The sequence below is a fragment of the Mustelus asterias genome, unplaced genomic scaffold (genome assembly GCF_964213995.1).
Source record: "Mustelus asterias unplaced genomic scaffold, sMusAst1.hap1.1 HAP1_SCAFFOLD_924, whole genome shotgun sequence".
NCBI lineage: Eukaryota > Metazoa > Chordata > Chondrichthyes > Carcharhiniformes > Triakidae > Mustelus > Mustelus asterias.
Window position 1 is genome coordinate 27,501 of NW_027590870.1, and position 27,440 is coordinate 54,940.

General features: G+C 51.7%; 2 protein-coding genes across 2 annotated transcripts in view; one reads left to right on the forward strand and one right to left on the reverse strand.

Moving 5' to 3' along the window:
* The window catches only part of LOC144487611 (synapsin-2-like), a gene marked incomplete at its 5' end in the record, with an annotated part of 139,874 nt that overhangs the window by 27,494 nt on the left and 84,940 nt on the right, over positions 1-27,440 (forward strand). Inside the window, 3 exons of the mRNA XM_078205700.1 lie at positions 2,624-2,715; positions 8,139-8,295; positions 9,576-9,665. Of these exons, the coding sequence (XP_078061826.1) occupies positions 2,624-2,715; positions 8,139-8,295; positions 9,576-9,665 (339 nt within the window). The remainder of the gene's footprint in view (positions 1-2,623; positions 2,716-8,138; positions 8,296-9,575; positions 9,666-27,440) is intronic.
* Positions 13,133-27,420, reverse strand: LOC144487610 (metalloproteinase inhibitor 4-like). Its single transcript, XM_078205699.1, has 6 exons — positions 27,355-27,420; positions 24,051-24,264; positions 19,443-19,543; positions 17,598-17,715; positions 17,267-17,391; positions 13,133-15,176 (listed from the first exon to the last, which is right to left on the reverse strand). The coding sequence occupies exons 2-6, from the start codon at positions 24,172-24,174 to the stop codon at positions 14,994-14,996; spliced, it is 651 nt and encodes a 216-aa protein (XP_078061825.1). The 5' UTR covers positions 24,175-24,264; positions 27,355-27,420; the 3' UTR covers positions 13,133-14,993.

The following is a 27,440-nucleotide window of genomic DNA, read 5'->3' on the forward strand; positions in this document are numbered from 1 at the left end:
CTCTACACTGTCCCCATCAAACACTCCCAGGACAGGTACAGCACAGAGTTAGATACAGAGTAAAGCTCCCTCTACACTGTCCCCATCAAACACTCCCAGGACAGGGACAGCACGGGGTTAGATACAGAGTAAAGCTCCCTCTACACTGTCCCCATCAAACACTCCCAGGACAGGTACAGCACAGAGTTAGATACAGAGTAAAGCTCCCTCTACACTGTCCCCATCAAACACTCCCAGGACAGGTACAGCACAGAGTTAGATACAGAGTAAAGCTCCCTCTACACTGTCCCCATCAAACACTCCCAGGACAGGTACAGCACGGGATTAGATACAGAGTAAAGCTCCCTCTACACTGTCCCCATCAAACACTCCCAGGACAGGTACAGCACGGGGTTAGATACAGAGTAAAGCTCCCTCTACATTGTCTCCATCAAACACTCCCAGGACAGGTACAGCACGGGGTTAGATACAGAGTAAAGCTCCCTCTACACTGTCCCCATCAAACACTCCCAGGACAGGTACAGCACGGGGTTAGATACAGAGTAAAGCTCCCTCTACACTGTCCCCATCAAACACTCCCAGGACAGGTACAGCACGGGGTTAGATACAGAGTAAAGCTCCCTCTACACTGTCCCCATCAAACACTCCCAGGACAGGTACAGCACGGGGTTAGATACAGAGTAAAGCTCCCTCTACACTGTCCCCATCAAACACTCCCAGGTCAGGTACAGCACGGGGTTAGATACAGAGTAAAGCTCCCTCTACACTGTCCCCATCAAACACTCCCAGGACAGGGACAGCACGGGGTTAGATACAGAGTAAAGCTCCCTCTACACTGTCCCCATCAAACACTCCCAGGACAGGTACAGCACGGGGTTAGATACAGAGTAAAGCTCCCTCTACACTGTCCCCATCAAACACTCCCAGGACAGGTACAGCAGGGAGCTGGAGGGAGATGTTTGGAGGGTGTGTCGTTGTTTACTCTGGTAGAGTTTGATGAGGTGTCAATGAGGAATCGAATCGAGTGGAGCGAACCTGCTATCAGAAAGCTGTCGGGCCGAAGGGCCTGTTTATTGGGATGTAATATGATTCCATTCGGCCGCTGATGCCTTGAGTGTCGCTGTGACATTGTCTTTGTGACCTTCGGCGTCTGTGACCCTGGGAGCGAGTGACCGTGACCCTATGACCCCTGGGAGGGGTGTGACCTTGTGTACCTGGGAGGGACAATGATGTACCTGTGACCCCGTGAGGTGTGACAGTGACCCTGTGACCCTCCAGAGTATGTGACTGCAAGCCGGTGACCCCGACTACGAGACTGCTGGAGTCTGTCGAGGTTTCTTTCGATAATAAAGCTCTGGATTTTAACTCAGGTGGAAAGTCCAGCTGAAGTGTGTGATCAACGGGCAGACAATGGTCGTCCTGTGGGCTGGCTCGTTACACTGACCCCGTGCGATCCTGTTTGACCCCTGGTGACGCCATTTAACACGATGTGATGCCATGTGACCCCCTGACCCACCCTGTGACAAATCCTTTATCTCTGCACTCGACATCTTATCAGCAGAAATTGTGACCAAGTTTCTAATCGGTTTCCCACTTTCCTGTTTTTCATTTTCTCTCTCTCACACCTTTATTTCCCTCTGTCTCATTCTCTTCTTCTCACTTCTCTCCCTTCCATTCTACCTCTTTTTTACTTTAACCCCACTCTCTCTCGCTCCTTCCCTTGTTCCCTGTCAACATCCTGCCCTCACTCCTCCCTCTGACACACTCTCTCACTCACTCCCTCTCCCTTCCGCTCTCCCTCTCTCTCACATCTGTTGTCTTATTTTCCCCAATCTCTCTCCCTCTTCCTCTCCCACTTGCTTTTCAATTCCCGCTGTTTTGCTCTCCACCGCTCCCTCATTCTCTCACTCTCTCCTTGCTCTCTCTCTCTCTCTCTCACTATCCCTGTCTCACTCATTCTCATCCCTCTCGAATCCTTTCCCTCACCTGCGTTCTCTCTCACTCTCTCTCCCTCCCTAACTTCCTACCTATCTCTCACTCCCTTTCTCCTTCTCTTACTGCCTCTCCATTTCTCCCTCTCTTTCCCTCTGACTTTCTCTCTTGCTCTCAATCCCTCTCTCCTCCACTCTCCCTCTTTGTATTTTCCCCGCTCTCTTCCACCCTGTCATTCTGCAATCTCTCGTTCCCTCCCTCTCTCTTTCCCTCTCTCTTTCCCTCTCTCTTTCCCTCCATCCCTCCCGCCCTCCCTACCTCTCTCTTTTCCTCTCTCTTTCCCTCCCTCCCTCCCCCTCCCTCCCCCCTCCCTCCCTCCCTCCCCCCCTCACTCCCTCCCTCCCTCCCTCCCCACCTCTCTTCCTCCCTCTCTCTCCCACTCTCTCTCTTCCTCGCTCCCACTCTCACGTCACCCCCCTCTTTTGTTCATGCTTTCTCTTTCTCCCCTCTCTTCACCTTTCTCTTTGCCTCTCTCTCCCTCCGACTTTCTTTCGTTTTCGCGTGAACACTCCCTTGATGTGTTCCATTCCCTCCATCCCTCTTTCCCTCTCTCCCTCGTTCTCTCTCTCCCACTCTCTCTTCTCCCTGGTCTCTCTCCCTCTCTTTATTTTGCTCTCTCTCACTCCCTCAGGCCGAGTTCTCGGAGCTCAATATCATCTCCCACGCCACCGGAAGTTTCAGTGTTGACATGGAGGTGTACAGGAACGGAGTGAAAGTCGCAAGGTGAGACGGAGGAAAAAAATCAGACCAAATATGTAACAACTCGGACAAACTCAGAGAGAGAGATCAAACCTGGAATCTAATCGAGGGGTTCGGGGTGGTTTATATATAGAATAACAGATACCCGGGAGTGAGTTACAGACTGGAATCTAATCGAGGGGTTCGGGGTGGTTTATATATAGAATAACAGATACCCGGGAGTGAGTTACAGACTGGAATCTAATCGAGGGGTTTGGAGTGGTTTAATATAGAATAACAGATACCCGGGAGTGAGTTACAGACTGCAATCAAATCGAGGGGTTTGGGGTGGTTTAATATAGAATAACAGAAACCCGGGAGTGAGTTACAGACTGGAATCTAATCGAGGGGTTCGGGGTGGTTTATATATAGAATAACAGATACCCGGGAGTGAGTTACAGACTGGAATCTAATTGACGGGTTTGGAGTGGTTTAATATAGAATAACAGATACCCGGGAGTGAGTTACAGACTGGAATCTAATCGAGGGGTTTGGAGTGGTTTAATATAGAATAACAGATACCCGGGAGTGAGTTACAGACTGGAATCTAATCGAGGGGTTCGGGGTGGTTTATATATAGAATAACAGATACCCGGGAGTGAGTTACAGACTGGAATCTAATTGACGGGTTTGGAGTGGTTTAATATAGAATAACAGATACCCGGGAGTGAGTTACAGACTGGAATCTAATCGAGGGGTTCGGGGTGGTTTATATATAGAATAACAGATACCCGGGAGTGAGTTACAGACTGGAATCTAATCAAGGGGTTCGGGGGGGTTTATATTTAGAATAACAGATACCCGGGAGTGAGTTACAGACTGGAATCTAATTGAGGGGTTCGGGGGGGTTTATATATAGAATAACAGACACCGGGAGTGAGTTACAGACTGGAATCTAATCGAGGGGTTCGGGGTGGTTTATATATAGAATAACAGATACCCGGGAGTGAGTTACAGACTGGAATCTAATCGCGGGGTTCGGGGTGGTTTATATATAGAATAACTGATACCCGGGAGTGAGTTACAGACTGGAATCTAATCGCGGGGTTCGGGGTGGTTTATATATAGAATAACAGATACCCGGGAGTGAGTTCCAGACTGGAATCTAATCGCGGGGTTCGGGGTGGTTTATATATAGAATAACAGATACCCGGGAGTGAGTTACAGACTGGAATCTAATCGAGGGGTTCGGGGGGGTTTATATATAGAATAACAGATACCCGGGAGTGAGTTACAGACTGGAATCTAATCGAGGGGTTCTGGGGGGTTTATATATAGAATAACAGATACCCGGGAGTGAGTTACAGACTGGAATCTAATCGAGGGGTTCAGGGTGGTTTATATATAGAATAACAGATACCCGGGAGTGAGTTACAGACTGGAATCTAATCGAGGGGTTCGGGGAGGGGGTTTATATATAGAATAACAGATACCCGGGAGTGAGTTACAGACTGGAATCTAATCGAGGGGTTCAGGCTGGTTTATATATAGAATAACAGATACCCGGGAGTGAGTTACAGACTGGAATCTAATCGAGGGGTTCTGGGGGGTTTATATATAGAATAACAGATACCCGGGAGTGAGTTACAGACTGGAATCTAATCGAGGGGTTCAGGGTGGTTTATATATAGAATAACAGATACCCGGGAGTGAGTTACAGACTGGAATCTAATCGAGGGGTTCGGGGAGGGGGTTTATATATAGAATAACAGATACCCGGGAGTGAGTTACAGACTGGAATCTAATCGAGGGGTTCAGGCTGGTTTATATATAGAATAACAGATACCCGGGAGTGAGTTACAGACTGGAATCTAATCGAGGGGTTCGGGGTGGTTTATATATAGAATAACAGATACCCGGGAGTGAGTTACAGACTGGAATCTAATCAAGGGGTTCGGGGGGGTTTATATATAGAATAGCAGATACCCGGGAGTGAGTTACAGACTGGAATCTAATTGAGGGGTTCGGGGGGGTTTATATATAGAATAACAGATACCCGGGAGTGAGTTACAGACTGGAATCTAATCGAGGGGTTCGGGGTGGTTTATATATAGAATAACAGATACCCGGGAGTGAGTTACAGACTGGAATCTAATCGAGGGGTTCGGGGTGGTTTATATATAGAATAACAGATACCCGGGAGTGAGTTACAGACTGGAATCTAATCGAGGGGTTCGGGGTGGTTTATATATAGAATAACAGAAACCCGGGAGTGAGTTACAGACTGGAATCTAATCGAGGAGTTTGGGGTGGTTTATATATAGAATAACAGATACCCGGGAGCGAGTTACAGACTGGAATCTAATCGAGGGGTTCGGGGTGGTTTATATATAGAATAACAGATACCCGGGAGTGAGTTACAGACTGGAATCTAATTGACGGGTTTGGAGTGGTTTAATATAGAATAACAAATACCCGGGAGTGAGTTACAGACTGGAATCTAATCGAGGGGTTCGGGGTGGTTTATATATAGAATAACAGATACCCGGGAGTGAGTTCCAGACTGGAATCTAATCGCGGGGTTCGGGGTGGTTTATATATAGAATAACAGATACCCGGGAGTGAGTTACAGACTGGAATCTAATCGAGGGGTTCGGGGGGGTTTATATATAGAATAACAGATACCCGGGAGTGAGTTACAGACTGGAATCTAATCGAGGGGTTCTGGGGGGTTTATATATAGAATAACAGATACCCGGGAGTGAGTTACAGACTGGAATCTAATCGAGGGGTTCAGGGTGGTTTATATATAGAATAACAGATACCCGGGAGTGAGTTACAGACTGGAATCTAATCGAGGGGTTCGGGGAGGGGGTTTATATATAGAATAACAGATACCCGGGAGTGAGTTACAGACTGGAATCTCATCGAGGGGTTCAGGCTGGTTTATATATAGAATAACAGATACCCGGGAGTGAGTTACAGACTGGAATCTAATCGAGGGGTTCGGGGTGGTTTATATATAGAATAACAGATACCCGAGAGTGAGTTACAGACTGGAATCTAATCGAGGAGTTCGGGGTGGTTTATATATAGAATAACAGATACCCGGGAGTGAGTTCCAGACTGGAATCTAATCGCGGGGTTCGGGGTGGTTTATATATAGAATAACTGATACCCGGGAGTGAGTTACAGACTGGAATCTAATCGCGGGGTTCGGGGTGGTTTATATATAGAATAACATACCCGGGAGTGAGTTCCAGACTGGAATCTAATCGCGGGGTTCGGGGTGGTTTATATATAGAATAACAGATACCCGGGAGTGAGTTACAGACTGGAATCTAATCGAGGGGTTCGGGGGGGTTTATATATAGAATAACAGATACCCGGGAGTGAGTTACAGACTGGAATCTAATCGAGGGGTTCTGGGGGGTTTATATATAGAATAACAGATACCCGGGAGTGAGTTACAGACTGGAATCTAATCGAGGGGTTCAGGGTGGTTTATATATAGAATAACAGATACCCGGGAGTGAGTTACAGACTGGAATCTAATCGAGGGGTTCGGGGAGGGGGTTTATATATAGAATAACAGATACCCGGGAGTGAGTTACAGACTGGAATCTAATCGAGGGGTTCAGGCTGGTTTATATATAGAATAACAGATACCCGGGAGTGAGTTACAGACTGGAATCTAATCGAGGGGTTCAGGGTGGTTTATATATAGAATAACAGATACCCAGGAGTGAGTTACAGACTGGAATCTAATCGAGGGGTTCAGGGTGGTTTATATATAGAATAACAGATACCCGGGAGTGAGTTACAGACTGGAATCTAATCGAGGGGTTCGGGGAGGGGGTTTATATATAGAATAACAGATACCCGGGAGTGAGTTACAGACTGGAATCTAATCGAGGGGTTCAGGCTGGTTTATATATAGAATATCAGATACCCGGGAGTGAGTTACAGACTGGAATCTAATCGAGGGGTTCGGGGTGGTTTATATATAGAATAACAGATACCCGGGAGTGAGTTACAGACTGGAATCTAATCGAGGGGTTCCGGGTGGTTTATATATAGAATAACAGATACCCGGGAGTGAGTTACAGACTGGAATCTAATCGAGGGGTTCCGGGTGGTTTATATATAGAATAACAGATACCCGGGAGTGAGTTACAGACTGGAATCTGATCGAGATTTCTGGCACCTGTTGTGATCTGCTGCTCGAATCCCGGTCACTCACCCTCTTGCACGTTCTATTTGACCTGCTCAGGCTCCCAGTCCGAGGCGGCCTCCATTTTCAGATTCCCTCAGAGTGGAGTGGAGGAGGATGCCTGAAGGGACATTTCAGAGCTCCCATCTCTGGGACCCTCTCTTTTCATCTCCCTGGCGCCCTAGAAAGCTAACAGTACTGAAGGAGGCCATTCTGCCCATCAAATTGCACCGACTCTCTGACAGAGCATCCCACCCAAGCCCATCCTCGTAACCCCAAGCATTTACCCCACTAATTCCCCTGACCCATCTTTGGACACTGAGGGGCAATTGAGCATCCACCTAACCACACATCATTATACTTTGGTAGCAAACCTCCAGCCCTAGTGCCCTCCCTATCTCTGTAACCCCAGCCCCTACAACCCCCCCCCCCCCATCTCTGTAACCTCCTCCAGCCCGTACAACCCCCCCCCATCTCTGTAACCTCCTCCAGCCCCTACAACACTCCCTATCTCTTTAACCTTGTCCAGTGCCTACAACCCTCCATATCCCTGTATACTCCTTTAGCTCCAAAACCCCCTCTACCTCTGTCACCTCCTACAACCCTCCGAGATCTCTGCGCTCCTCCAATTCCGGCCTCTCAAGCATTCCCCAATTCCCATCACTTCACCATTGGCAGCCGTGCCTTCAGCTGCCTCGGGGTGCCTAATGGTCTGGAACTCCCTCCCTAAACCCCTTTCTCTCTCTCTCTCTTGTTAGGCATAGATTAAGAATTGCAGATCCACACAATTCTCGGAGTTGTACCTTCTCTCCTGCTCTGTTGTTCCTGTCTACCATGTTGGAGAGGGGCTGAATGGTCTCCTCCTGTTCCTGTGTAACAGGTTTTAGAGAGGGGCTGAATGGCCTCCTCCTGTTCCTGTGTAACAGGCTCGAGAGGCCTGAATGGTATCCTCCTGTTCCTGTGTAACAGGCTCGAGAGGGGCTGAATGGTCTCCTCCTGTTCCTGTGTAACAGGTTTTAGAGAGGGGCTGAATGAGCCTCTGCCTGTTCCGTATAACAGGCTCAAGAGGGGCTGAATGGCCTCCTCCTGTTTTTGGCTGAAGGGACCGGAAGAACTCCTCTTTCTTCCAGGGGAAAGGCGGGAATGTAGAGCTGGGGAGTCACCTCTGACCCTTCAAAGTTACGGAGCAAAGGTCAAAGCCCTCCCCGCTTGCCCGCTGACTAATGAGTTTGGTATCTGTTTCCCTTGACCTCAGGTCCTTCACCCCAGACTTTGTGCTTGTGAGGCAGCATGCGTATAGCATGGCGAAGGGCGGAGACTTCCGGAACATCGTCATTGGCCTCCAGTACGCCGGTGTGGCCAGCGTTAATTCCATGCATTCTGTCTACAACTTCTGTGACAAACCATGGGTGGTGAGTATTGGGAGGCAGGTTTGAGAGGGGTGTTGGGTACTGGGAGGGCGAGTTTTGGAGGAGTGAGTACTGGGAGGGCGGGTTTGGGGGCGTGAGTACTGGGAGGGCAGGTTTTGGAGGAGTGAGTACTGGGAGGGTGGGGTTGGGGGGAGTGAGTACTGGGAGGGTGGGGTTGGGGGTAGTGAGTACTCGGAGGGTGGGGTTGGGGGGAGTGAGTAGTGGGAGGGCGGGGTTGGGGGGAGTGAGTACTGGGAGGGCGAGTTTTGGAGGAGTGAGTACTGGGAGGGCGGGGTTGGGGGGAGTGAGTACTGGGAGGGCGAGTTTTGGAGGAGTGAGTACTGGGAGGGTGGGGTTGGGGGTAGTGAGTACTGGGAGGGTGGGGTTGGGGGGAGTGAGTACTCGGAGGGTGGGTTTGGTGGGTGAGTACTGGGAGGGCGGGGTTGGGGGGGTGAGTACTGGGAGGGCGGGGTTGGGGGCGTGAGTACTGGGAGGGCGGGGTTGGGGGGTGAGTACTGGGAGGGCGGGTTTTGGAGGAGTGAGTACTGGGAGAGCGGGGTTGGGGGTAGTGAGTACTCGGAAGGTGGGTTTGGTGGGTGAGTACTGGGAGGGCGAGTTTGGGAGGGCAGGTACTGGGAGGGTGGTTTTGAGGGGGGTGTTGGTTACTGGGCGGGTCAGGGTTGCAGGATGGCGGGGAGGTGAGTGCAATGGCAACAACTCCATGGAGTTCTGCCAATTCGGGGACAGTCAGCGGCCTTTGAGGCCTAGCAGTGCCAGGAAGCCTAACTCCCATCTGACCCATGCCCTGTGTTGCGTGTTGGGTCGCGGTGAACTGGGTCTTTATTTGCTGGGGTTGGCCAGCAGGGAGGAGTTATTGCCTCCCTGGGCTAGTGAGGGGGCCTGAGGAGTGGGGTGGGGAGAGAGGGGGAGGCGGTGGGGGGGGGGTTGGTGTTGGCGAGCGAGGCATTAGATCCCATTGAAGGGCGGAGCAGACTCGATAGGCCTATCTCTGTCTGATCTTACGGACCAATGGTTGGCGGGGATGGAAGATGAACTAGGATTGACCCATCGCCATGACTACCCTGGGTAACCGGCCACCTCCAACCCCGACACTGGAAAATGCCTCCCCCGTGATGCCCCTTACTGCCGATCAGCCGGCCGGCACCTGCAAGGCTCCAGGGAGTAGGGGCGGCCGCGCGGGTGATGGTGGAAGATCTGCCAAGAATTTATTTCTAATAATCCTGCTTTCACCTCCCTCCCCTGACCCCTGACCCCCACTGCAGTTTGGCCAACTGGCAAAGATATACAAGAAGCTGGGGCCCGAGGAATTCCCCCTCATCGAGCAAGTGTTCTACCCCAACCACAAGGAGATGGTGAGTCGGATTAAATGACACACACGCACACACATACACAAACCCACAAACGCAGGCATTGATAAATTCAACTCTATTTTTGGAATTGCAATTTCGGCATGTGGCAAGATGTCTCCCATCCCTAATTACCCCTTGAGAAGGTGGTGGGTGAGCCGCCATCTTGAACCACAGCATTCCCCTGTGCTGTAGGTACATCCACAGCGCTGTTAGGGAGGGAGTTCCAGGATTTTGATCCGGCCACAGTGAAGGAGCAGCCAACATATTTCCAAGCCCGGTTGGTGGATGAGTCGGTATGTGACCTCCAAGGAGCAATCTACCTCCATTGTAACTGTGGTTACCCTTCCTGGCCTCCAGGAGGCAGTGTACATCAATTGTAACTGTAATTGCACTACGTGACCTGAAGGAGGCAGTATACATCCACTGTAAACGTAATTACCCCACCTGACCTCTACCTCCTTTATAATTGTAATTCTCTTACCTGACCTTTAAGGGGCAGTATACCCCCATTGTAATTGTAATTACCCCACCTGAGCCCCTAGAGGGCAGAATACCCCCATTGTCCCAACAACAACCTTCTGGAGAACTTTTCCAGCTTCAGTCCTGTTATTTTCCCCAGTCGCCATTTTAAATTTTTTATTAAATCTCCGACGCTCCTCCCCTCCATTCAACTTTTGTTTGCCTCAGATCTCTGGTCCTTATGCTCTTCCTGTCCAATAATAAATACCAAAATAATTAGGAACTGTAAGATGCTCACGATTAAATCAAATCGAGAGTGTGGAAGTCGCTCGCACAGGGAGTGGTTGAGGTGAATTGTGTCGATGTGTTTAAAGGAGGGAGCTGGATAAACACACGAGGGAGAAAGGAATAGAAGGAGATGGGGGGTGAGGTGGATGAAGTAGGGGATGGGAGAAGACTGGTATGGGGGCAGATGGTGCGGCGCTCCCTCAGCACTGACCCTCTCACAGTGCGGCGCTCCCTCAGCACTGACCCTCCCACAGTGCGGCGCTCCCTCAGCACTGACCCTCTCACAGTGCGGCTCTCCCTCAGCACTGACCCTCCCACAGTGCGGCGCTCCCTCAGCACTGACCTTCCCACAGTGCGGCGCTCCCTCAGCACTGACCCTCCGTCAGTGTGGCGCTCCCTCAGCACTGACCCTCCCACAGTGCGGCGCTCCCTCAGCACTGACCCTCCCACAGTGCGGGGCTCCCTCAGCACTGACCCTCCCACAGTGCGGCGCTCCCTCAGCACTGACCCTCTCACAGTGCGGCTCTCCCTCAGCACTGACCCTCCCACAGTGCGGCGCTCCCTCAGCACTGACCTTCCCACAGTGCGGCGCTCCCTCAGCACTGACCCTCCGTCAGTGCGGCGCTCCCTCAGCACTGACCCTCCCACAGTGCGGCGCTCCCTCAGCACTGACCCTCCCACAGTGCGGCGCTCCCTCAGCACTGACCCTCCCACAGTGCGGCGCTCCCTCAGTACTGGCGCAGGGAGGGAGGAGTGTGCAGTCTTGGTTTTTGGGTCAAGTCTCTGCAAATCTCCCAGTATCATAGATTGACTCTCCCCTTCGGCACGGTGACTATCTGTTTCTGGGATCTTGCTGTGCATAATTGGACTGCTAGCTTACCAACCAGAGCCTTCCTTTCTGGCACTAAATCAGACCCAGGAAGTGAACTGGCTTCAAGAGGACATGAAAGCCACTGCATAAATGCAAGGTTTTTTATTCCTGCAAGGGGTCTGAACATCAGTGGTAAGGACAACGTAATTACCCTTCAAGGATTCCGGCCTCGAGGCTTGCAGGGGGCAGATGAGAGTCCGCCACCTTGCTGTGGGCCAGGACTCACCCCCGCATCCCAATGTTAGGACCACAACAGATGTTGACTGCTGAGCAAATCAAATTTAAGGGGGAAACCTGGCTGAGAGGCCATAACCTTTTTTTTCTTGCATTGGGTGGCATGGCAGCACAGTGGTTAGCACTGCTGCCTCACAGCACCAGGGAGGACACGGGTTCCATTCGCGCTTGGGTCACTCTCTGTGTCTTTGCGGCTTTCCTCCGGGTGCTCTGGTTTCCTCCCACACTCCGAGAGACGTGCTGGTTTGGCGCATTGGCCATGCTAAATTCTCCCCTCGGCGCTGGAGTGTGGCGACTAGGGGATTTTCACAGTAACTTCATTGCAGTGTTAATGTAAGCCTACTTGTGACACTGATAAATAAACTTAAAATAAACAAATAAACTTATTCTGAAAACGAGAAGACTAATCTCAGCAGCAAGAAGTCCAGTAACACTTTTGGGATTTCCAAGATTAGAATTAAAAGGAAAAGAAAACTTAAGCACCTGAGATTACAGTTACACAGCTAAAATTCATTAAAATGTTGCCTTCCCAAAAGACTCCCTACAGCCCCACAAGCCTAGTTACCTTCTTGGCAACACTCCCCTACTGATGTTTAATTATAAAAAAACAGTAATATTACCCAGAGCAAAGCTGTTGTCATTTTAATAAAAGAATACCACACGACCTCTCGAACACGTTTCCACTCTGCTGATGTGGAACTCCAAGAAAACTTTCGAGACAAGACTGCTTCTCGCAGCCCAAGACTTCCCTGGCGTGGTTGGATGGGCGATTTAAACTTCGCGTGAAACTCAAATCCTTCCAAATATGAAGGCCGGCATTCCCAGATCCCGTTCATGCCCCGCCGCTGCTGCCAGTGGGAACGGTTGATTTGACACTTAGCCAAAACTCCATTCGCTGCAACAGGACAGGAGAATACCAGACGCGGGCGAGGTCGGAGAATTCTGGCCAAAAATCGCTCGGATTTGATTTTGTCGCTGCATTCGGCTGATTAATATGTAATATACCTTCTTCTGTTTGCCCATGGAACTGCCGCACAGTTCAAAGTGTTTCATGTCACCTGCACCTTTCCTTTGAGCCCTCAACTTATCCAAAAAATACAAATGTTCGATCCAATCAACTTACTTGTGTCTCAAACACACCATGACGCCTCGTTACAAATGCACAAACCTAACATCTCTACCCTTTTATGTCTGAGACCTCTCAGACAACATGTCTCCATTAACCTCTCCCCCCAGCTTATTATTTTCAGGAGAGGGGTGTGTGTGTCTTTTTGCAGTGTATGGATATCTTCCTGTGAGACGCCAGTTAGTGTACAGATATCTCCCTGAGAGAGAGCGAGAGAGAGAGGGGACTGAGAGACACCAGTCAGTGTGCAGATATCTCCCTGAGAGGGAGGGCACTGAGAGACACCAGTCAGTGTACAGATATCTCCCTGAGAGAGAGGGGACTGAGAGACACCAGTCAGTGTACAGATATCTCCCTGAGAGGGAGGGGACTGAGAGACACCAGTCAGTGTACAGATATCTCCCTGAGAGAGAGAGAGGGGACTGAGAGACACTTGATTCCTGAAATTGTGAGCCATTTTGTTGTAACATTAATGGACAACAAAGCAATGAAGAATTTGTGACTTACGGTATCTTTATTAATTCATTAAAAAATATCCAGACATAACAATTTTCGGTTTGGCCTTTCTGACCTTGTTACCACACGGAGATGTGATGTATGTTTTACTTTCACATTCATCCAAACCGCTGCATATTACAAATAGAAATAATAAGTTATCTAGAAGAAAAAGAGGCAGAAATCTCCTTTATACTGAGGAAGCCTTTAAAATGGCGGCCATCTTGTTTGAAAAGGCGACTGCTTTGTTTGAAACGGAGGACACCTTGAAATGGCAGCAATTTTGTTTGAAATGGAGGACATCTTGTCGGAAAAGGCAGCCATTTCATTTGAAATGGAGGGCGTCTTGAAATGGTGGCAATTTTGTTTGAAATGGAGGACATCTTGTTGGAAAAAGCGGCCATTTTGTCGGAAGAGGCAGCCATTTTGTTGGAAGAGGCAGCCATTTTGTTGGAAAAGGCTGTCAGTCTATTTGCAATGGGGCTGTGGTTTAGGTAATTGGCAGAGGTAAGCACGGGAGCAGGGATCGATCGAGCCTCACAAATTCACCTGTGTCCACATCCTGGGAGCGCAGCGGCATGAGCACTCCGCAGTGGTGGCGCCCTCAACGCTTCGCGCTTTGACTTTTCCCAATGCGCCACCCAGTCCACCGAGGGGTGGGAACGGGGCGGGGAGATGATAAATTATTGGCAATGACCATAGACTGGGGAATGAAGTGCTGGGAACGGGGACGAGAGAAAGAGATTGAACGGGGGCAGCCCGTGAAACGGCAGTGACCATTTCTTGTCCGCGGGAAGAATTCATCCGGACAAACCACCCGTTCGATTGCCTGGTGCCGCAGGTCGAGTGGCGCACATGTCAGGGCCAAGGAGGTCATAGAATCGGAGAATCCCTACAGTGCAGAAGGAGGCCATTCAGCCCATCAAGTCTGCACCAACCACGATCCCACACAGGCCCTATTCCTGTAACCTCACATATTTACCCTGCTAATCCCCCTGACACTAAGGGGCAATTTATCATGGCCAATCAACCTAACCCACACATCTTTGAACTGTGGGAGAAAACCGGAGCACCCGGAGGAAACCCACGCAGACACAGGGAGGATGTACAAACTCCACACAGACAGTGACCCAAGCCGGGAATCGAACCCGTGTCCTTGGCTAATCACTGTGCCACCCCAAATTGAATTTAAATTCCACCGTCTGCGGGATTCGAAACCGAGTCCCCAGAACATTAGCTGAGTTTTTGGGTTAGTAGTCTAGCGATAATACCACTAGGCCATCGGCTCCCCTTGCTGACCTTGGCGACCAGCATGCTTTGCAGTAGCCAATGTGAGGGGTCCTCTGTCTGAGACACATGGCAGGGTGGATGGTTGGAGAGGAGTGGGTGCAGGGTGTGAAGAGGGGGAAGGGGGAAACATTGAGGCATTGCTTAAAGGGCTGGCGAGGGGGCTCTGTTCGAGGTAGATCGACGCCTCCAGTCCCGGCTGTTTTACTTACAAAATGGCTGCCGCGGCCAGATATGGCAGGTTCTGGGCTTGGTCAGCGCTGGGGTCGGAAGCACAATTGACCTTGCATGCCAAGCGCACCCCCTCCTCCGATGGTATGAGAAGGATTCCCCCACCCCGGATAAAGGAATTGATTCGAGGCACATTAACTCGAGGAGAGGGGAGGATTGGGAGGGGGGGCGTGAGAAGCCGAGCGATGGAGCGGGCTTCAGAACGGAGGGCGTTTGACAGCGGAAGCAGGGTGTGGGCGGGGGAGCAAGAGCTGAGGCACACCTGCGTGACAGAAAGCAGCAATCTCGACATTATGGCGGGGCAGGGTTGACCCCGTCCTTTGGGCCACCCCCTGCGCCGTTACTGGGCCTCTCTCCGCATGTTGTATCTGACTGGCACCCACCGGCACAGGCCCGAATCCTTCATGCTGCAGGTGAAACGCTGGCTCTGAGTCCCGTTCCAGTTCCCGGTAAGGATCCCGTCAGTCCAGAGGCACTGGTTATCTGCGGTCACACCGCACGGCAGAGACAAGCAAGGGATGACCTACCGGAGACACAGGCGGGGGAAGAGAAGTTAGAAGCACCGTTCACTCGAGTGGGAGAGGCGCCAGGACACCGACACCGCAGACGGTTCCACACACAAGGAGTCCCTTTTCTTCCATTCTTTCTGGGCATTGCTGGGTATTTATTCCCCATCCCTAATACCCCCTTTAAACTGAGTGTCTCTCTTGGGCCTATTTCAGAATGGCAGGGAAGAGTCGACCACATTTGTGGGGTGTCTGGAGTCACATGTAGGCCAGATCGGGGGAAGGCGGCAGATTTCCTTTCCCCTAAATATTTACGATTCCCTCGATATCTGTGAATGGATTTTTACAATCGATGATAGTTTTATGGCCGCCCTCGCTGAGACCAGCTTCATAATTCCAGATTTTATGAATTGGATTTAAATTCCAGCAGCTGCTGTATTGGGATTTGAACCCTTGCCAACCAGGGTGTTAGCCTGGGCCTCTGGGTAACTGGGGACAGTGTGGAGGGAGCTTTACTCTGTATCTAACCCCGTGCTGTACCTGTCCTGGGAGTGCTTGATGGGGGACAGTGCAGAGGGAGCTTTACTCTGTATCGAACCCCGTGCTGTCCCTGTCCTGGGAGTGTTTGATGGGGACAGTGTAGAGGGAGCTTTACTCTGTATCTCACCCCGTGCTGTACCTGTCCTGGGAGTGTTTGATGGGGACAGTGTAGAGGGAGATTTACTCTGTATCTAACCCCATGCTGTACCTGTCCTGGGAGTGTTTGATGGGGACAGTGTAGAGGGAGATTTACTCTGTATCTAACCCCGTGCTGTCCCTGTCCTGGGAGTGTTTGATGGGGACAGTGTAGAGGGAGCTTTACTCTGTATCTCACCCCGTGCTGTACCTGTCCTGGGAGTGTTTGATGGGGACAGTGTAGAGGGAGCTTTACTCTGTATCTCACCCCATGCTGTACCTGTCCTGGGAGTGTTTGATGGGGACAGTGTAGAGGGAGCTTTACTCTGTATCTAACCCCATGCTGTACCTGTCCTGGGAGTGTTTGATGGGGACAGTGTAGAGGGAGCTTTACTCTGTATCTAACCCCGTGCTGTCCCTGTCCTGGGAGTGTTTGATGGGGACAGTGTAGAGGGAGCTTTACTCTGTATCTCACCCCGTGCTGTCCCTGTCCTGGGAGTGTTTGATGGGGACAGTGTAGAGGGAGCTTTACTCTGTATCTAACCCCATGCTGTACCTGTCCTGGGAGTGTTTGATGGGGACAGTGTAGAGGGAGATTTACTCTGTATCTAACCCCGTGCTGTACCTGTCCTGGGAGTGTTTGATGGGGACAGTGTGGAGGGAGCTTTACTCTGTATCTAACCCCGTGCTGTACCTGTCCTGGGAATGTTTGATGGGGGACAGTGTAGAGGGAGCTTTACTCTGTATCTAACCCCGTGCTGTACCTGTCCTGGGAATGTTTGATGGGGACAGTGTGGAGGGAGCTTTACTCTGTACTAACCCCGTGCTGTACCTGTCCTGGGAGTGTTTGATGGGGACACTGTAGAGGGAGCTTTACTCTGTATCTAACGCCGTGCTGTACCTGTCCTGGGAATGTTTGATGGGGACAGTGTGGAGGGAGCTTTACTCTGTACTAACCCCGTGCTGTACCTGTCCTGGGAATGTTTGATGGGGACAGTGTGGGGGGAGCTTTACTCTGTACTAACCCCGTGCTGTACCTGTCCTGGGAGTGTTTGATGGGGACAGTGCAGAGGGAGCTTTACTCTGTATCTAACCCCGTGCTGTACCTGTCCTGGGAATGTTTGATGGGGACAGTGTGGAGGGAGCTTTACTCTGTATCTAACCCCGTGCTGTACCTGTCCTGGGAGTGTTTGATGGGGACAGTGTAGAGGGAGCTTTACTCTGTATCTAACCCTGTGCTGTCCCTGTCCTGGGAGTGTTTGATGGGGGACAGTGTAGAGGGAGCTTTACTCTGTATCTAACCCCGTGCTGTACCTGTCCCGGGAGTGTTTGATGGGGACAGTGTAGACGGAGCTTTACTCTGTATCTAACCCCGTGCTGTACCTGTCCCGGGAGTGTTTGATGGGGACAGTGTGGAGGGAGCTTCACTCACCGTGCATTGACAGCCAGCCTGGTATCTGCCTTCCAAGCTGGTTTGCTGTGCGCTTGTCAGTTGGCTCCAGGGTCTGTTGAAGCTGCAGATATTGATGTAGATCTTCCCGTCTGTGCTCATGGTGCCTATGGGGAGGAAACGGTGGAGGGAACATTACAGTGGGAATCTCTCCAGTTGTCCCCGCCTGCAGTCGGATAGTTGGAATTCTGATTTGGGAGGAGGTGGTGAGCGGGATCGGTGGGGGAGGGAATCGGGGGGCGTTGGGCAGGCATTGGGCCGACGTTCCGAGGGGAAAGGCCAGGGGAAGGGAATACTCAGAGTTCTGGCCTACCTGTTAGGATGTAATCCTCGTTCATCTCCTCAGGATGGAGCACCATGCCGCACACAAATTCTGCCCGGGGAGTGTACACGTACTCAACCCGTTCCAGCTTCTCCAATCCTTTGAACATCTGCAGGCACGGGGACCAGGGGAACAGATGCAGAGTTACTCGCCAGCCTCCTCCAGGGCCCAGGCCTCGCCTCACTCCCGCCAACCTCAGCCCCACGCAGGACAATCTCGTAACCCCACCATCAGCCGGCACCTCCTACAAACTGCATTCCTGTAGCACCTTTCACATCTTTCAACATTCCCCGAGGCGCTTCACAGCAGCGCCAATCAGACAGAGTCTGACCCTGGGCCCTATCGGGAGACATCAGGGACAGGCCACCAACAGCTCGCTCACAGAGGGAGGTTTATAAGGAGCGTCTTAAAGGAGGAGAGAGAGACTGGGAGACAGAGAGAGTGAGACAGAGAGACGGGGAGAGAGAGAGAGACAGACAGACAGAGACAAGAGGGAGGCAGAAAGACAGAGAGAGAGACAGGCAGACAGAGAGAGGGACACTTGGAGAGAGACAGAGAGAGAGAGAGAGAGGCGGAGAGGTTTAGGGAGAGAATTGCAGAGTTTAGATCTTGGAGGTTTGTAGGAGGTTACAGAGAAAGGGAGGGTTGTAGGGGCTGGAGGAGATTACAGAGATAGGGAGGGTTGTAGGGGCTGGAGGAGGTTACAGAGATAGGGAGGGTTGTAGGGGCTGGAGGAGGTTACAGAGATAGACAGGGCTGTAGGGGCTGGAGGAGGTTACAGAGATAGGGAGAATTGTAGGGGCTGGAGAAGGTTACAGAGATAGGGAGGGTTCTAGCGGCTGGAGGAGGTTACAGAAATAGGGAGGGTTGTACGAACTGGAGGAGGTTACAGAGATAGGGAGGCTGGTAGGGGCTGGGGGAGGTTACAGAGATAGGGAGGGTTGTAGGGGCTGGAGGGGGTTACAGCGATAGGAAGGGTTGTCGGGGCTGGAGGAGGTTACAGAGATAGGAAGGGTTGTCGGGGCTGGAGGAGGTTACAGAGATAGGGAGGGTTATCGGGGCTGGAGGAGGTTACAGAGATAGGGAGGGTTGTAGGGGCTGGAGGAGGTTACAGAGATAGGGAGGGTGTAGGGACTGGAGGAGGTTACAGAGATAGGGAGGGTTGTAGGGGGCTGCAGAGATAGGGAGGGGAATGCGGATCATTGGTGATTTGGAATGAAGTTGAGGATTTTAAAACCTCTCTGGGAGGCTGTGTCAGTCAGCGAGGAGAGGGAGTGAAGTGTGAAAAATCTTGAGTATAGCAGGAGCCTGAAGGTTGAAATCTGGAACTCTCACCGACAAAAATCATCAAATGGAAATTTCAACCTTGAGAATGATAGATTTTTGTTGGGTAAAGCGGGGGTAGGGGGGGGTTAAAGGTCAGCCTCCTCCTGTTCCTGTGTAACAGGCTCGAGAGGGGCTGAATGGCCTCCTCCTGTTCCTGTGTAACAGGCTCGAGAGGGGCTGAATGGCCTCCTCCTGTTCCTGTGTAACAGGCTCGAGAGAGAGAGAGGCTGAATGGCCTCCTCCTGTTCCTGTGTAACAGGCTCGAGAGGGGCTGAATGGCCTCCTCCTGTTCCTGTGTAACAGGCTCGAGAGAGAGAGGGGCTGAATGGCCTCCTCCTGTTCCTGTGTAACAGGCTCGAGAGAGAGAGGGGCTGAATGGCCTCCTCCTGTTCCTGTGTAACAGGTTCAAGAGGGGCTGAATGGCCTCCTCCTGTTCTTCTGGCTTGTTTGAAGTGATGTGGAGGAGGATCTGCGCAGTGTGGCTCTCCAGATCAGTGGAAGTTGACGTACCTTTTGCTGTTGAACTTCGTACCGTATCCATTGAAAGGCATTTGGGTCACTGCTGTTGTCCATGGCAATCACCTTTGATCCGATGATTTTCCCCTTGATCACTGCAGATGAGAAAATATGCGTGTGATTAGGAGCCGGAGATGGTGGGGTGAAGGTGTGTGTGGGGTGGGCGGCCTTGTCGGGGGTGGAAAGTTAGGAGTTAGGCCTGGTTATCGGAAAGGCCTCACTTGGCCAAGATTTTGTGTCAAGTTAACTTTCAAGCCTGGGCTGAAACTGAGTTGAGGAATCCTGAGGCCTAGGTGTGATTCAGGCCTCCTGAGGTGTTGCCCTCCCCCGCCCCATTCCCATCACTCCACCATTGGCAGCTGTGCCTTCAGCTGCCAGGGGGCACTCAACCTCTCTCCCTCTCTCTCGCCCTCAACTTCCAACTCCCTCTCTGTCTCTACCTCCCTCTGTCATTCGCTATGTTTCTCTCCCTCCCTCTCTCTCTCATTGTGTCTATACTTGTCTCTGTCTCTAGTTCTCTCTGTGTGTCACTCTCTCCTTACTGTCTCTCTCCCTCTGTATCTCTATCTCTCCGTCCTTTTCTCTCTTTCTGTCCCCCTGTCCCCCTCTTTCTCCTTATCTCTCTCTCTCTCTGTGTCAAGGCCCAGTATTTATCCCCCATCCCGAATTGCCCCTTGGGAAGGGTGGTGGGTGAGCCGCCATCTTGAACCGCTATAGTCCATGCAAGTACACCCTCACCGCTGTTCGGGAGCCACAGTGACGGAACGGTTGACATTTTCCAAGTCGGGATGGTGTGTGCGTGGCGGAGGGGGCTCAGAGGGGGGAGCTTGCAGGCGGTGGGTGTTCCCCATGGCGTCTGCTGCCCTTCTAGGGGGTAGAGGTGGCGGGTTTGGGCGGCGCTGTCGACGGAGCCTTGGCGAGTCGCTGCGGAGCATCTTGTCGACGGTACACGCTGCTGCCGCTGTGCGTCGGTGGTGGAGGGAGTGAGTGTTGAAGATGGTCGATGAGCTACAGCTTCCAAACCAGATCAAACTCCACGTTTTTGGGCAGGAGGGTGTGGGGAAGGCGGGTGATGGGGGGATGCAGTAGTTGGAGGAGCCCGGGAGGGGTCAAGACGGGAAGTAAGTTGGGGCAATGAGTTCCGGAAAGTGTTGAGGACAGTTGGCATTGAAACGGGTGCCACATCAGGCAGACCATGAGTCACAGAGATCACCATTTACTCGGTGAGGTCATATTTCACAGAATCAATGCCAGATCCACTGCAAACTGTAATCAGCAACAGTGGGGGACAATTAACCGACCTCATTCCCAGCCACACCCCAACAAAACAACTTTTGGTTATGTTATTTTCCCTCTCATCGCTCTCTTTCTCTCTCTCTCTGCCTCTCGCTCTCTCTCTCGCTATTGCTCTGTCTCTCTCTTTCGCGCTCTCTCTCACTCACTCTTTCTCATTCCGTTTCCCTCACTCTCTCACTTATTCTAAATCTCTCGCTCCCTCTCTCCCCTCTGTCTCACTCATTTTTACTCTTGCTCTGTCTCTCTCTCTCTCCCCCTCTCTCTCTCTTGCATTCCTTCTCTCTCTCACTCTCTCCTACTCTCTCTGTAACTTCCTCTCACTCTCCCACAATCTCCCACTCTCACTTTCTTTATCTTTGTGGTTGCAGGGTTGGAGGAGGTTACAGAAATAGGGAGGGTTGTAGGGGTTGGAGGAGGTTACAGAGATAGGGAGGGTTGTCGGGGCTGGAGGAGGTTACAGAGATAGGGAGGGTTGTAGGGGCTGGAGGAGGTTACAGAGATAGGGATGTTGTTGGGGCTGGAGGAGGTTCCAGAGATGGAGAGGTTGTAGCGGTTGGGGAAGGTTACAGAGATAGGGAGGGTTGTAGGGACTGGAGGAGGTTACAGAGATAGGACGAGTTGTTGGGGCTGGAGGAGGTTACAGAGATAGAGAGGTTGTTGGGGCTGGAGGAGTTTACAGAGATAGGGAAGGTTGCAGGAACTGGAGGAGGTTACAGAGATAGGGAAGGTTGCAGGAACTGGAGGAGGTTACAGAGATAGGTAGGGTTGTAGGGGCTGGAGGAGGTTACAGAGATAGGGAGGGTTGTAGGGGCTGGAGGAGGTTACAGAGATAGGGAGGGTTGTAGGGGCTGGAGGAGGTTACAGAGATAGGGAGGGTTGTAGGTGCTGGAGGAGGTTACAGAGATAGGGAGGGTTGTAGGGGCTGGAGGAGATTACAGAGATAGGGAGGGTTGTAGGGGCTGGAGGAGGTTACAGAGAAATGGAGGGTTGTGGGGGCAGGAGGAGGTTACAGAGGTAGGGATGGTCGTAGGGACTGGAGGAGGTTACAGAGAAGGGGGGTGCTATAGGAGGCTACAGTGATAGGGAGGGTTATACGGGCTGGAGGAGGTTACAGAGACAGGGAGGGATGTAGGGGCTGGAGGAGGCTACAGAGATAGGGAGGGTTGTAGGGGCTGGAGGAGGTTACAGAGATAGGGAGGGTTGTGGGACTGGAGAACGTTACAGAGATAGGGAGGGGTGTAGGGACTGGATGAGGTTGCAGAGATAGGGAGGGTTGTAGGGGCTGGAGGAGGTTACAGAGATAGGGAGGGTTGTAGGGACTGGAGGAGGTTATTGAGATAGGGAGGGTTGTAGAGGCTGGAGGAGGTCACAAAGATAGGGAGGGTTGTAGGGACTGGAAGAGGTTATTGAGATAGGGAGGGTCCTGGGGGCTGGAGGAGGTTACAGAGATAGGGAGGGTTGTAGGGGCTGGAGGAGGTTGCAGAGATAGGGAGGGTTGTGGGACTGGAGAACGTTACAGAGATAGGGAGGGTTGTAGGAACTGGATGAGGTTGCAGAGATAGGGAGGGTTGTAGGGGCTGGAGGAGGTTACAGAGATAGGGAGGGTTGTAGGGACTGGAGGAGGTTATAGAGATAGGGAGGGGTGTAGGGGTTGGAGGAGGTCACAGAGATAGGGAGGGTTGTAGGGGCTGGAGGAGGTCACAAAGATAGGGAGGGTCCTGGGGGCTGGGGGAGGTTACTGAGTTAGGGAGGGTGCAGTGCGGTGGCTGGGTTGAAGGAGTGCTGAAATTTCAGAGGATTGGAAGGCTTGAGAGGAAAACATTAGTTAAGTTGTGGCTTTGATGAATTGGCGCTCGGTTCTATCTCTTCTGTTGGACAATGAAGTTCTATCTGTGGGTCTCACTAGCAAGGACTGCATCTATTGTCCATTTGTAACTTCCTTGTGCTAAAGAGATGGTGGCCGCACCCTTTGTCCACAGCTTGGCATGGGTTAATGGCCATTGGCAGTCTGCGATCAACCAGGTTGACTGTGTGCATCTGCAGTCACATCGAATCCCAGAGCGGGCAAGGACGTCAGGGTTCCCGGCCAGAAGTGGACTGGCTGGGGTTTCTATGACAGCAGCCTGGTCACTTATACTGATGGTCACTTGTATTTGCAAGTGTTTTAAAACTAAATTCAAGGTAGACACAGGCCCGAGGTCTCAAGGAGAGACACAGGCCTCAAGCTTCAAGATCAGTCAAAGGCCCCAGGCTTCAAGGTCAGACAGAGGCCTCATGACTTGAGGGTAACCATGGCCTCAGGTCTCAAGTGCAGAGTCCATGCCACGGCCTCAGGCCTGGGCACATAGACAACTAGGCCTCAAAGCCACGACCAAGCCCCCAAGTCCAGACATAGACTCAAGGCCTCAAGCCCAAACTCCTGGTTTTCTGTTAGTGTCTTTCTTGCATTCAACGAGTAGAGGGTAAGGATGGTTTACAACAGAGGGGCTACATTTGGCATGATCCCAATGGACCCAAACTCCTTCCGATTCATTCCCACTGTACACCATCCCAATGGACCCAAACCCCTTCCCATTCACTCCCACTGTACACCATCCCAATGGACCCAAACTCCTTCCCATTCACTCCCACTGTCCACAATTCCAATCCCAAACCCTTTCCCATTCACTCCCACTGTACACAATCCCAATGGATCCAAACCCCTTCCCATTCACTCCCACTGTACACAATCCCAATGGACCCAAACCCCTTCCCATTCACTCCCACTGTACACAATTCCAATCCCAAACCCTTTCCCATTCACTCCCACTGTCCACAATTCCAATCCCAAACCCTTTCCCATTAACTCCCACTGTACACAATCCTAATATCAAACCCCTTCCCATTCACTCCCACTGTACACAATCCCAATGGACCCAAACCCATTCCCATCCACTCCCACTGTCTACAATTCCAATCCCAAACCCCTTCCCATTCCCTCCCACTGTACACAATCCCAATCCCAAACCCCTTCCCATTCTCTCACTGTCCACAATCCCAATCCCAAACCCCTTCCCATTCACTCCCACTATACCCAATCCCAAACCTCTTCCCATTCACTCCCATTGTACACAATCCCAATCCCAAACCCCTTCCCATTCTCTCACTGTCCACAATCCCAATCCCAAACCCCTTCCCATTCACTCCCACTATACCCAATCCCAAACCTCTTCCCATTCACTCCCATTGTACACAATCCCAATGGACCCAAACCCTTTCCCATTGTACACAATGCCAGTGAATGCAGTTTCCTTCAGGGACACTCACCCACATCAGCCTGACAGTAGGCCTGCTGAGGATGTGCTGGGCCACAGCTACAAGCCTCTGCCTGCTGGTCTACACCCAGGAGTACAAGTCCCACCACCAGGAACCCAAAGATGTTGCAGCTCATGGTTGTCTTGTTGGTGAGTCGGAGGAACAGAATGGTCTTGTGTCTGTGCTGTTGAAATTCGGAAGCAGTGCTGAGCTGAGCTGGACAGATCTGCAGAGAGAGGGAGAGAGCTCAGGTCATCATAGATTCACTGGAATCAGCACATACAACATCCCACAGATAAACCAGTATCAGTCTGCCCGACTGTGTCTGTCTGTCTCTCGCTGACTAGACCTAAACTGTTTCTGTCTGTCCCTCTTTTTTTTGCATGTCTCTCTATCTCCCTCTCTTTCTATCTCTCTCTCTCTCTCCCTCTTTCTCTGTTCCTCTGTCACTATCTCTCTCCCTCTCTCAGTCTTACTTTGTCTCTCTGTCTCTCCTTTTGTCTCTCTGTCTCTCCTTGTCTCTCTCTCTCTCTCTGTCTCTGTTGCTCTTTCTCGGTTGCTCTCTCTCTCTGTCGCTTTCTCTCTCAGTTTCTCTGTCTCTCTCTCTGTCTCCAAATCCATCAGGGTGATGCTCCTAGACCCAATCCCTCTCTGGCCATTACATATCTCTGGGGTCCATGCATCCCACCTGAGGCCAAAGAGGAAAGGTCGGAGGTGGAAGGTCAGTGTGATGCTCTGCCCCAGAATGCCACTGCCCAGATGTGAGACAGCCTCTGTTTATTCTTCCCGCTGATGTCATCACTGGCACCCAGCAGCCTTGGCCCATTCCCCTTCCCACTCACCGTCCAATCCTAACCACTGACTGTTAGCCGGGAATTCCCAGGCAGGACCAACCAAGTCAAAGTGTGGATTGAACAGGGGGATGGGGGAGATAGGATGGGGGGGGGATGAGGGCAACAGCTTTCCAGGCACGGAGGCAGAGAGAGAGACAGAGACAGAGAGAGAGAGAGAGAGAGAGAAACAGAGGCAGTGACAGAGAGAGAGACAGAGAGAGAGAGAGAGAGGCAGAGAGAGAGAGAGAAAGAGAGAGGCAGAGAGAGAGAGTGGCAGAGAGGCAGAGAGAGAGAGAGAGACAGAGAGAGAGAGAGAGAGACAGAGAGAGAGAGAAAGAGAGAGAGAGTGGCAGAGAGGCAGAGAGAGGCAGAGAGAGAGAGCGAAACAGAGAGAGTGGCACAGAGAGAGAGAGGCAGAGACAGAGAGAGAGACAGAGAGAGAGAGAGAGGCAGAGAGAGAGGGAGGCAGAGAGAGAGACAGAGAGGGAGAGAGGGAAGGGAGAATGTGTAAAGAGGCCGTTCACTGGTCTGTTTACAATACCTGTGGTACTGTATAGCACTGTTCCCAAGTACTGCCATAAACTGTCCCCACACTGCAGCACACACACCACCGCTCAAGCAATCCGCATATCTGGTATCAATCGCCAAACCAATCCCACTGCCCCACTCTCTCCCCATAGCCCTGTATCAATCCCCAAACTAATCCCACTGCCACACTCTCTCCCCATAGCCCTGTATCAATCCCAAACTAATCCCACTGCCCCACTCTCTCCCCATAGCCCTGTATCAATCTCCAAACTAATCCCACTGCCCCACTCTCTCCCCATAGCCCTGTATCAATCCCCAAACTAATCCCACTGCCCCACTCTCTCCCCATAGCCCTGTATCAATCCCCAAACTAATCCCACTGCCCCACTCTCTCCCCATAGCCCTGTATCAATCCCCAAACTAATCCCACTGCCCCACTCTCTCCCCATAGCCCTGTATCAATCCCCAAACTAATCCCACTGCCCCACTCTCTCCCCATAATTCTGTATCAATCACCAAACTAATCCCATTGCCCCGCTCTCTCCCCATAGCCCTGTATCAATCCCAAACTAATCCCACTGCCCCACTCTCTCCCCATAGCCCTGTATCAATCCCCAAACTAATCCCACTGCCCCGCTCTCTCCCCATAGCCCTGTATCAATCCCAAACTAAATCCACTGCCCCGCTCTCTCCCCATAGCCCTGTATCAATCCCCAAACTAAATCCACTGCCCCGCTCTCTCCCCAGAGCCCTGTTTCAATCCCAAACTAATCACACTGCCCTGCTCTCTCCCCGTAGCCCGGTATCAATCCCCAAACTAATCCCACTACCCCACTCTCTCCCCATAGTCCTGTATCAATCCCCAAACTAATCTCGCTGCGCCGCTCTCTCCCCATAGCCCAGTATCAATCCCAAACTAATCCCACTGCCCCGACCTCTCCTCATAGCCCTGTATCAATCTCCAAACTAATCCCACTCCCCCGCTCTCTCCTCATAGCCCTGTATCAATCCCCAAACAAATCCCACTGCCCCGCTCTCTCCCCATAGCCCAGTATCAATCCCAAACTAATCCCACTGCCCCGATCTCTCCTCATAGCCCTGTATCAATCCCCAAACTAATCCCACTACCCCACTCTCTCCCCATAGTCCTGTATCAATCCCCAAACTAATCTCACTGCCCCGCTCTCTCCCCATAGCCCTGTATCAATCCTTAACTAATCCCACTGCCCAGCTCTCTCTCCTTAGTCCTGTATCAAACCCCAAACTAATCCCACTGCCCTGCTCTCTCCCCATAGCCCTGTATCAATCCTTAACTAATCCCACTGCCCCGCTCTCTCTCCTTAGTCCTGTATCAAACCCCAAACTAATCCCACTGCCCTGCTCTCTCCCCATAGGCCTGTATCAATCCCAAACTAATCCCACTGCCCCGCTCTCTCCCCATAGCCCTGTATCAATCCCAAACTAATCCCACTGCCCCGCTCTCTCTTCATAGCCTTGCATCTATCCAAACTCACATGCACAGACTCACAGGAACACACACACAGAGACACACACACTCACACGCAAAGACACAGACACAGCCTCACAGGAACACACAGACACACACACAAAGTCTCAGACATACACACACTCACCCACACACGCACACATACATATTGAGACCCACACACGCACACACACACATATTGAGACACACACAATCGCAAAGACACGTACACAGACTCACAGACTCACAGGAACACACAGATACAGAGACACACACACACAAAGACACACACACAGACTCACAGGAACACACACATAAGGAGTCACACACACAGACTCATACACTCAGACTCACAGGAACACACACATACAGAGAGACACTCACAGATACACACAGTCTCACACACACACAGACTCACAAAACCACAGAGTCTCACATGGAGCGAGCCCTTTGGAAGGAATCCCCTTACCTTGGAGCTGTGGGGAGCTTGTTCCGTGCTGTGACACTCCGTCTGGCGCGACACCTTTTATGTACCCACAAGCCCCTCCCCACTCA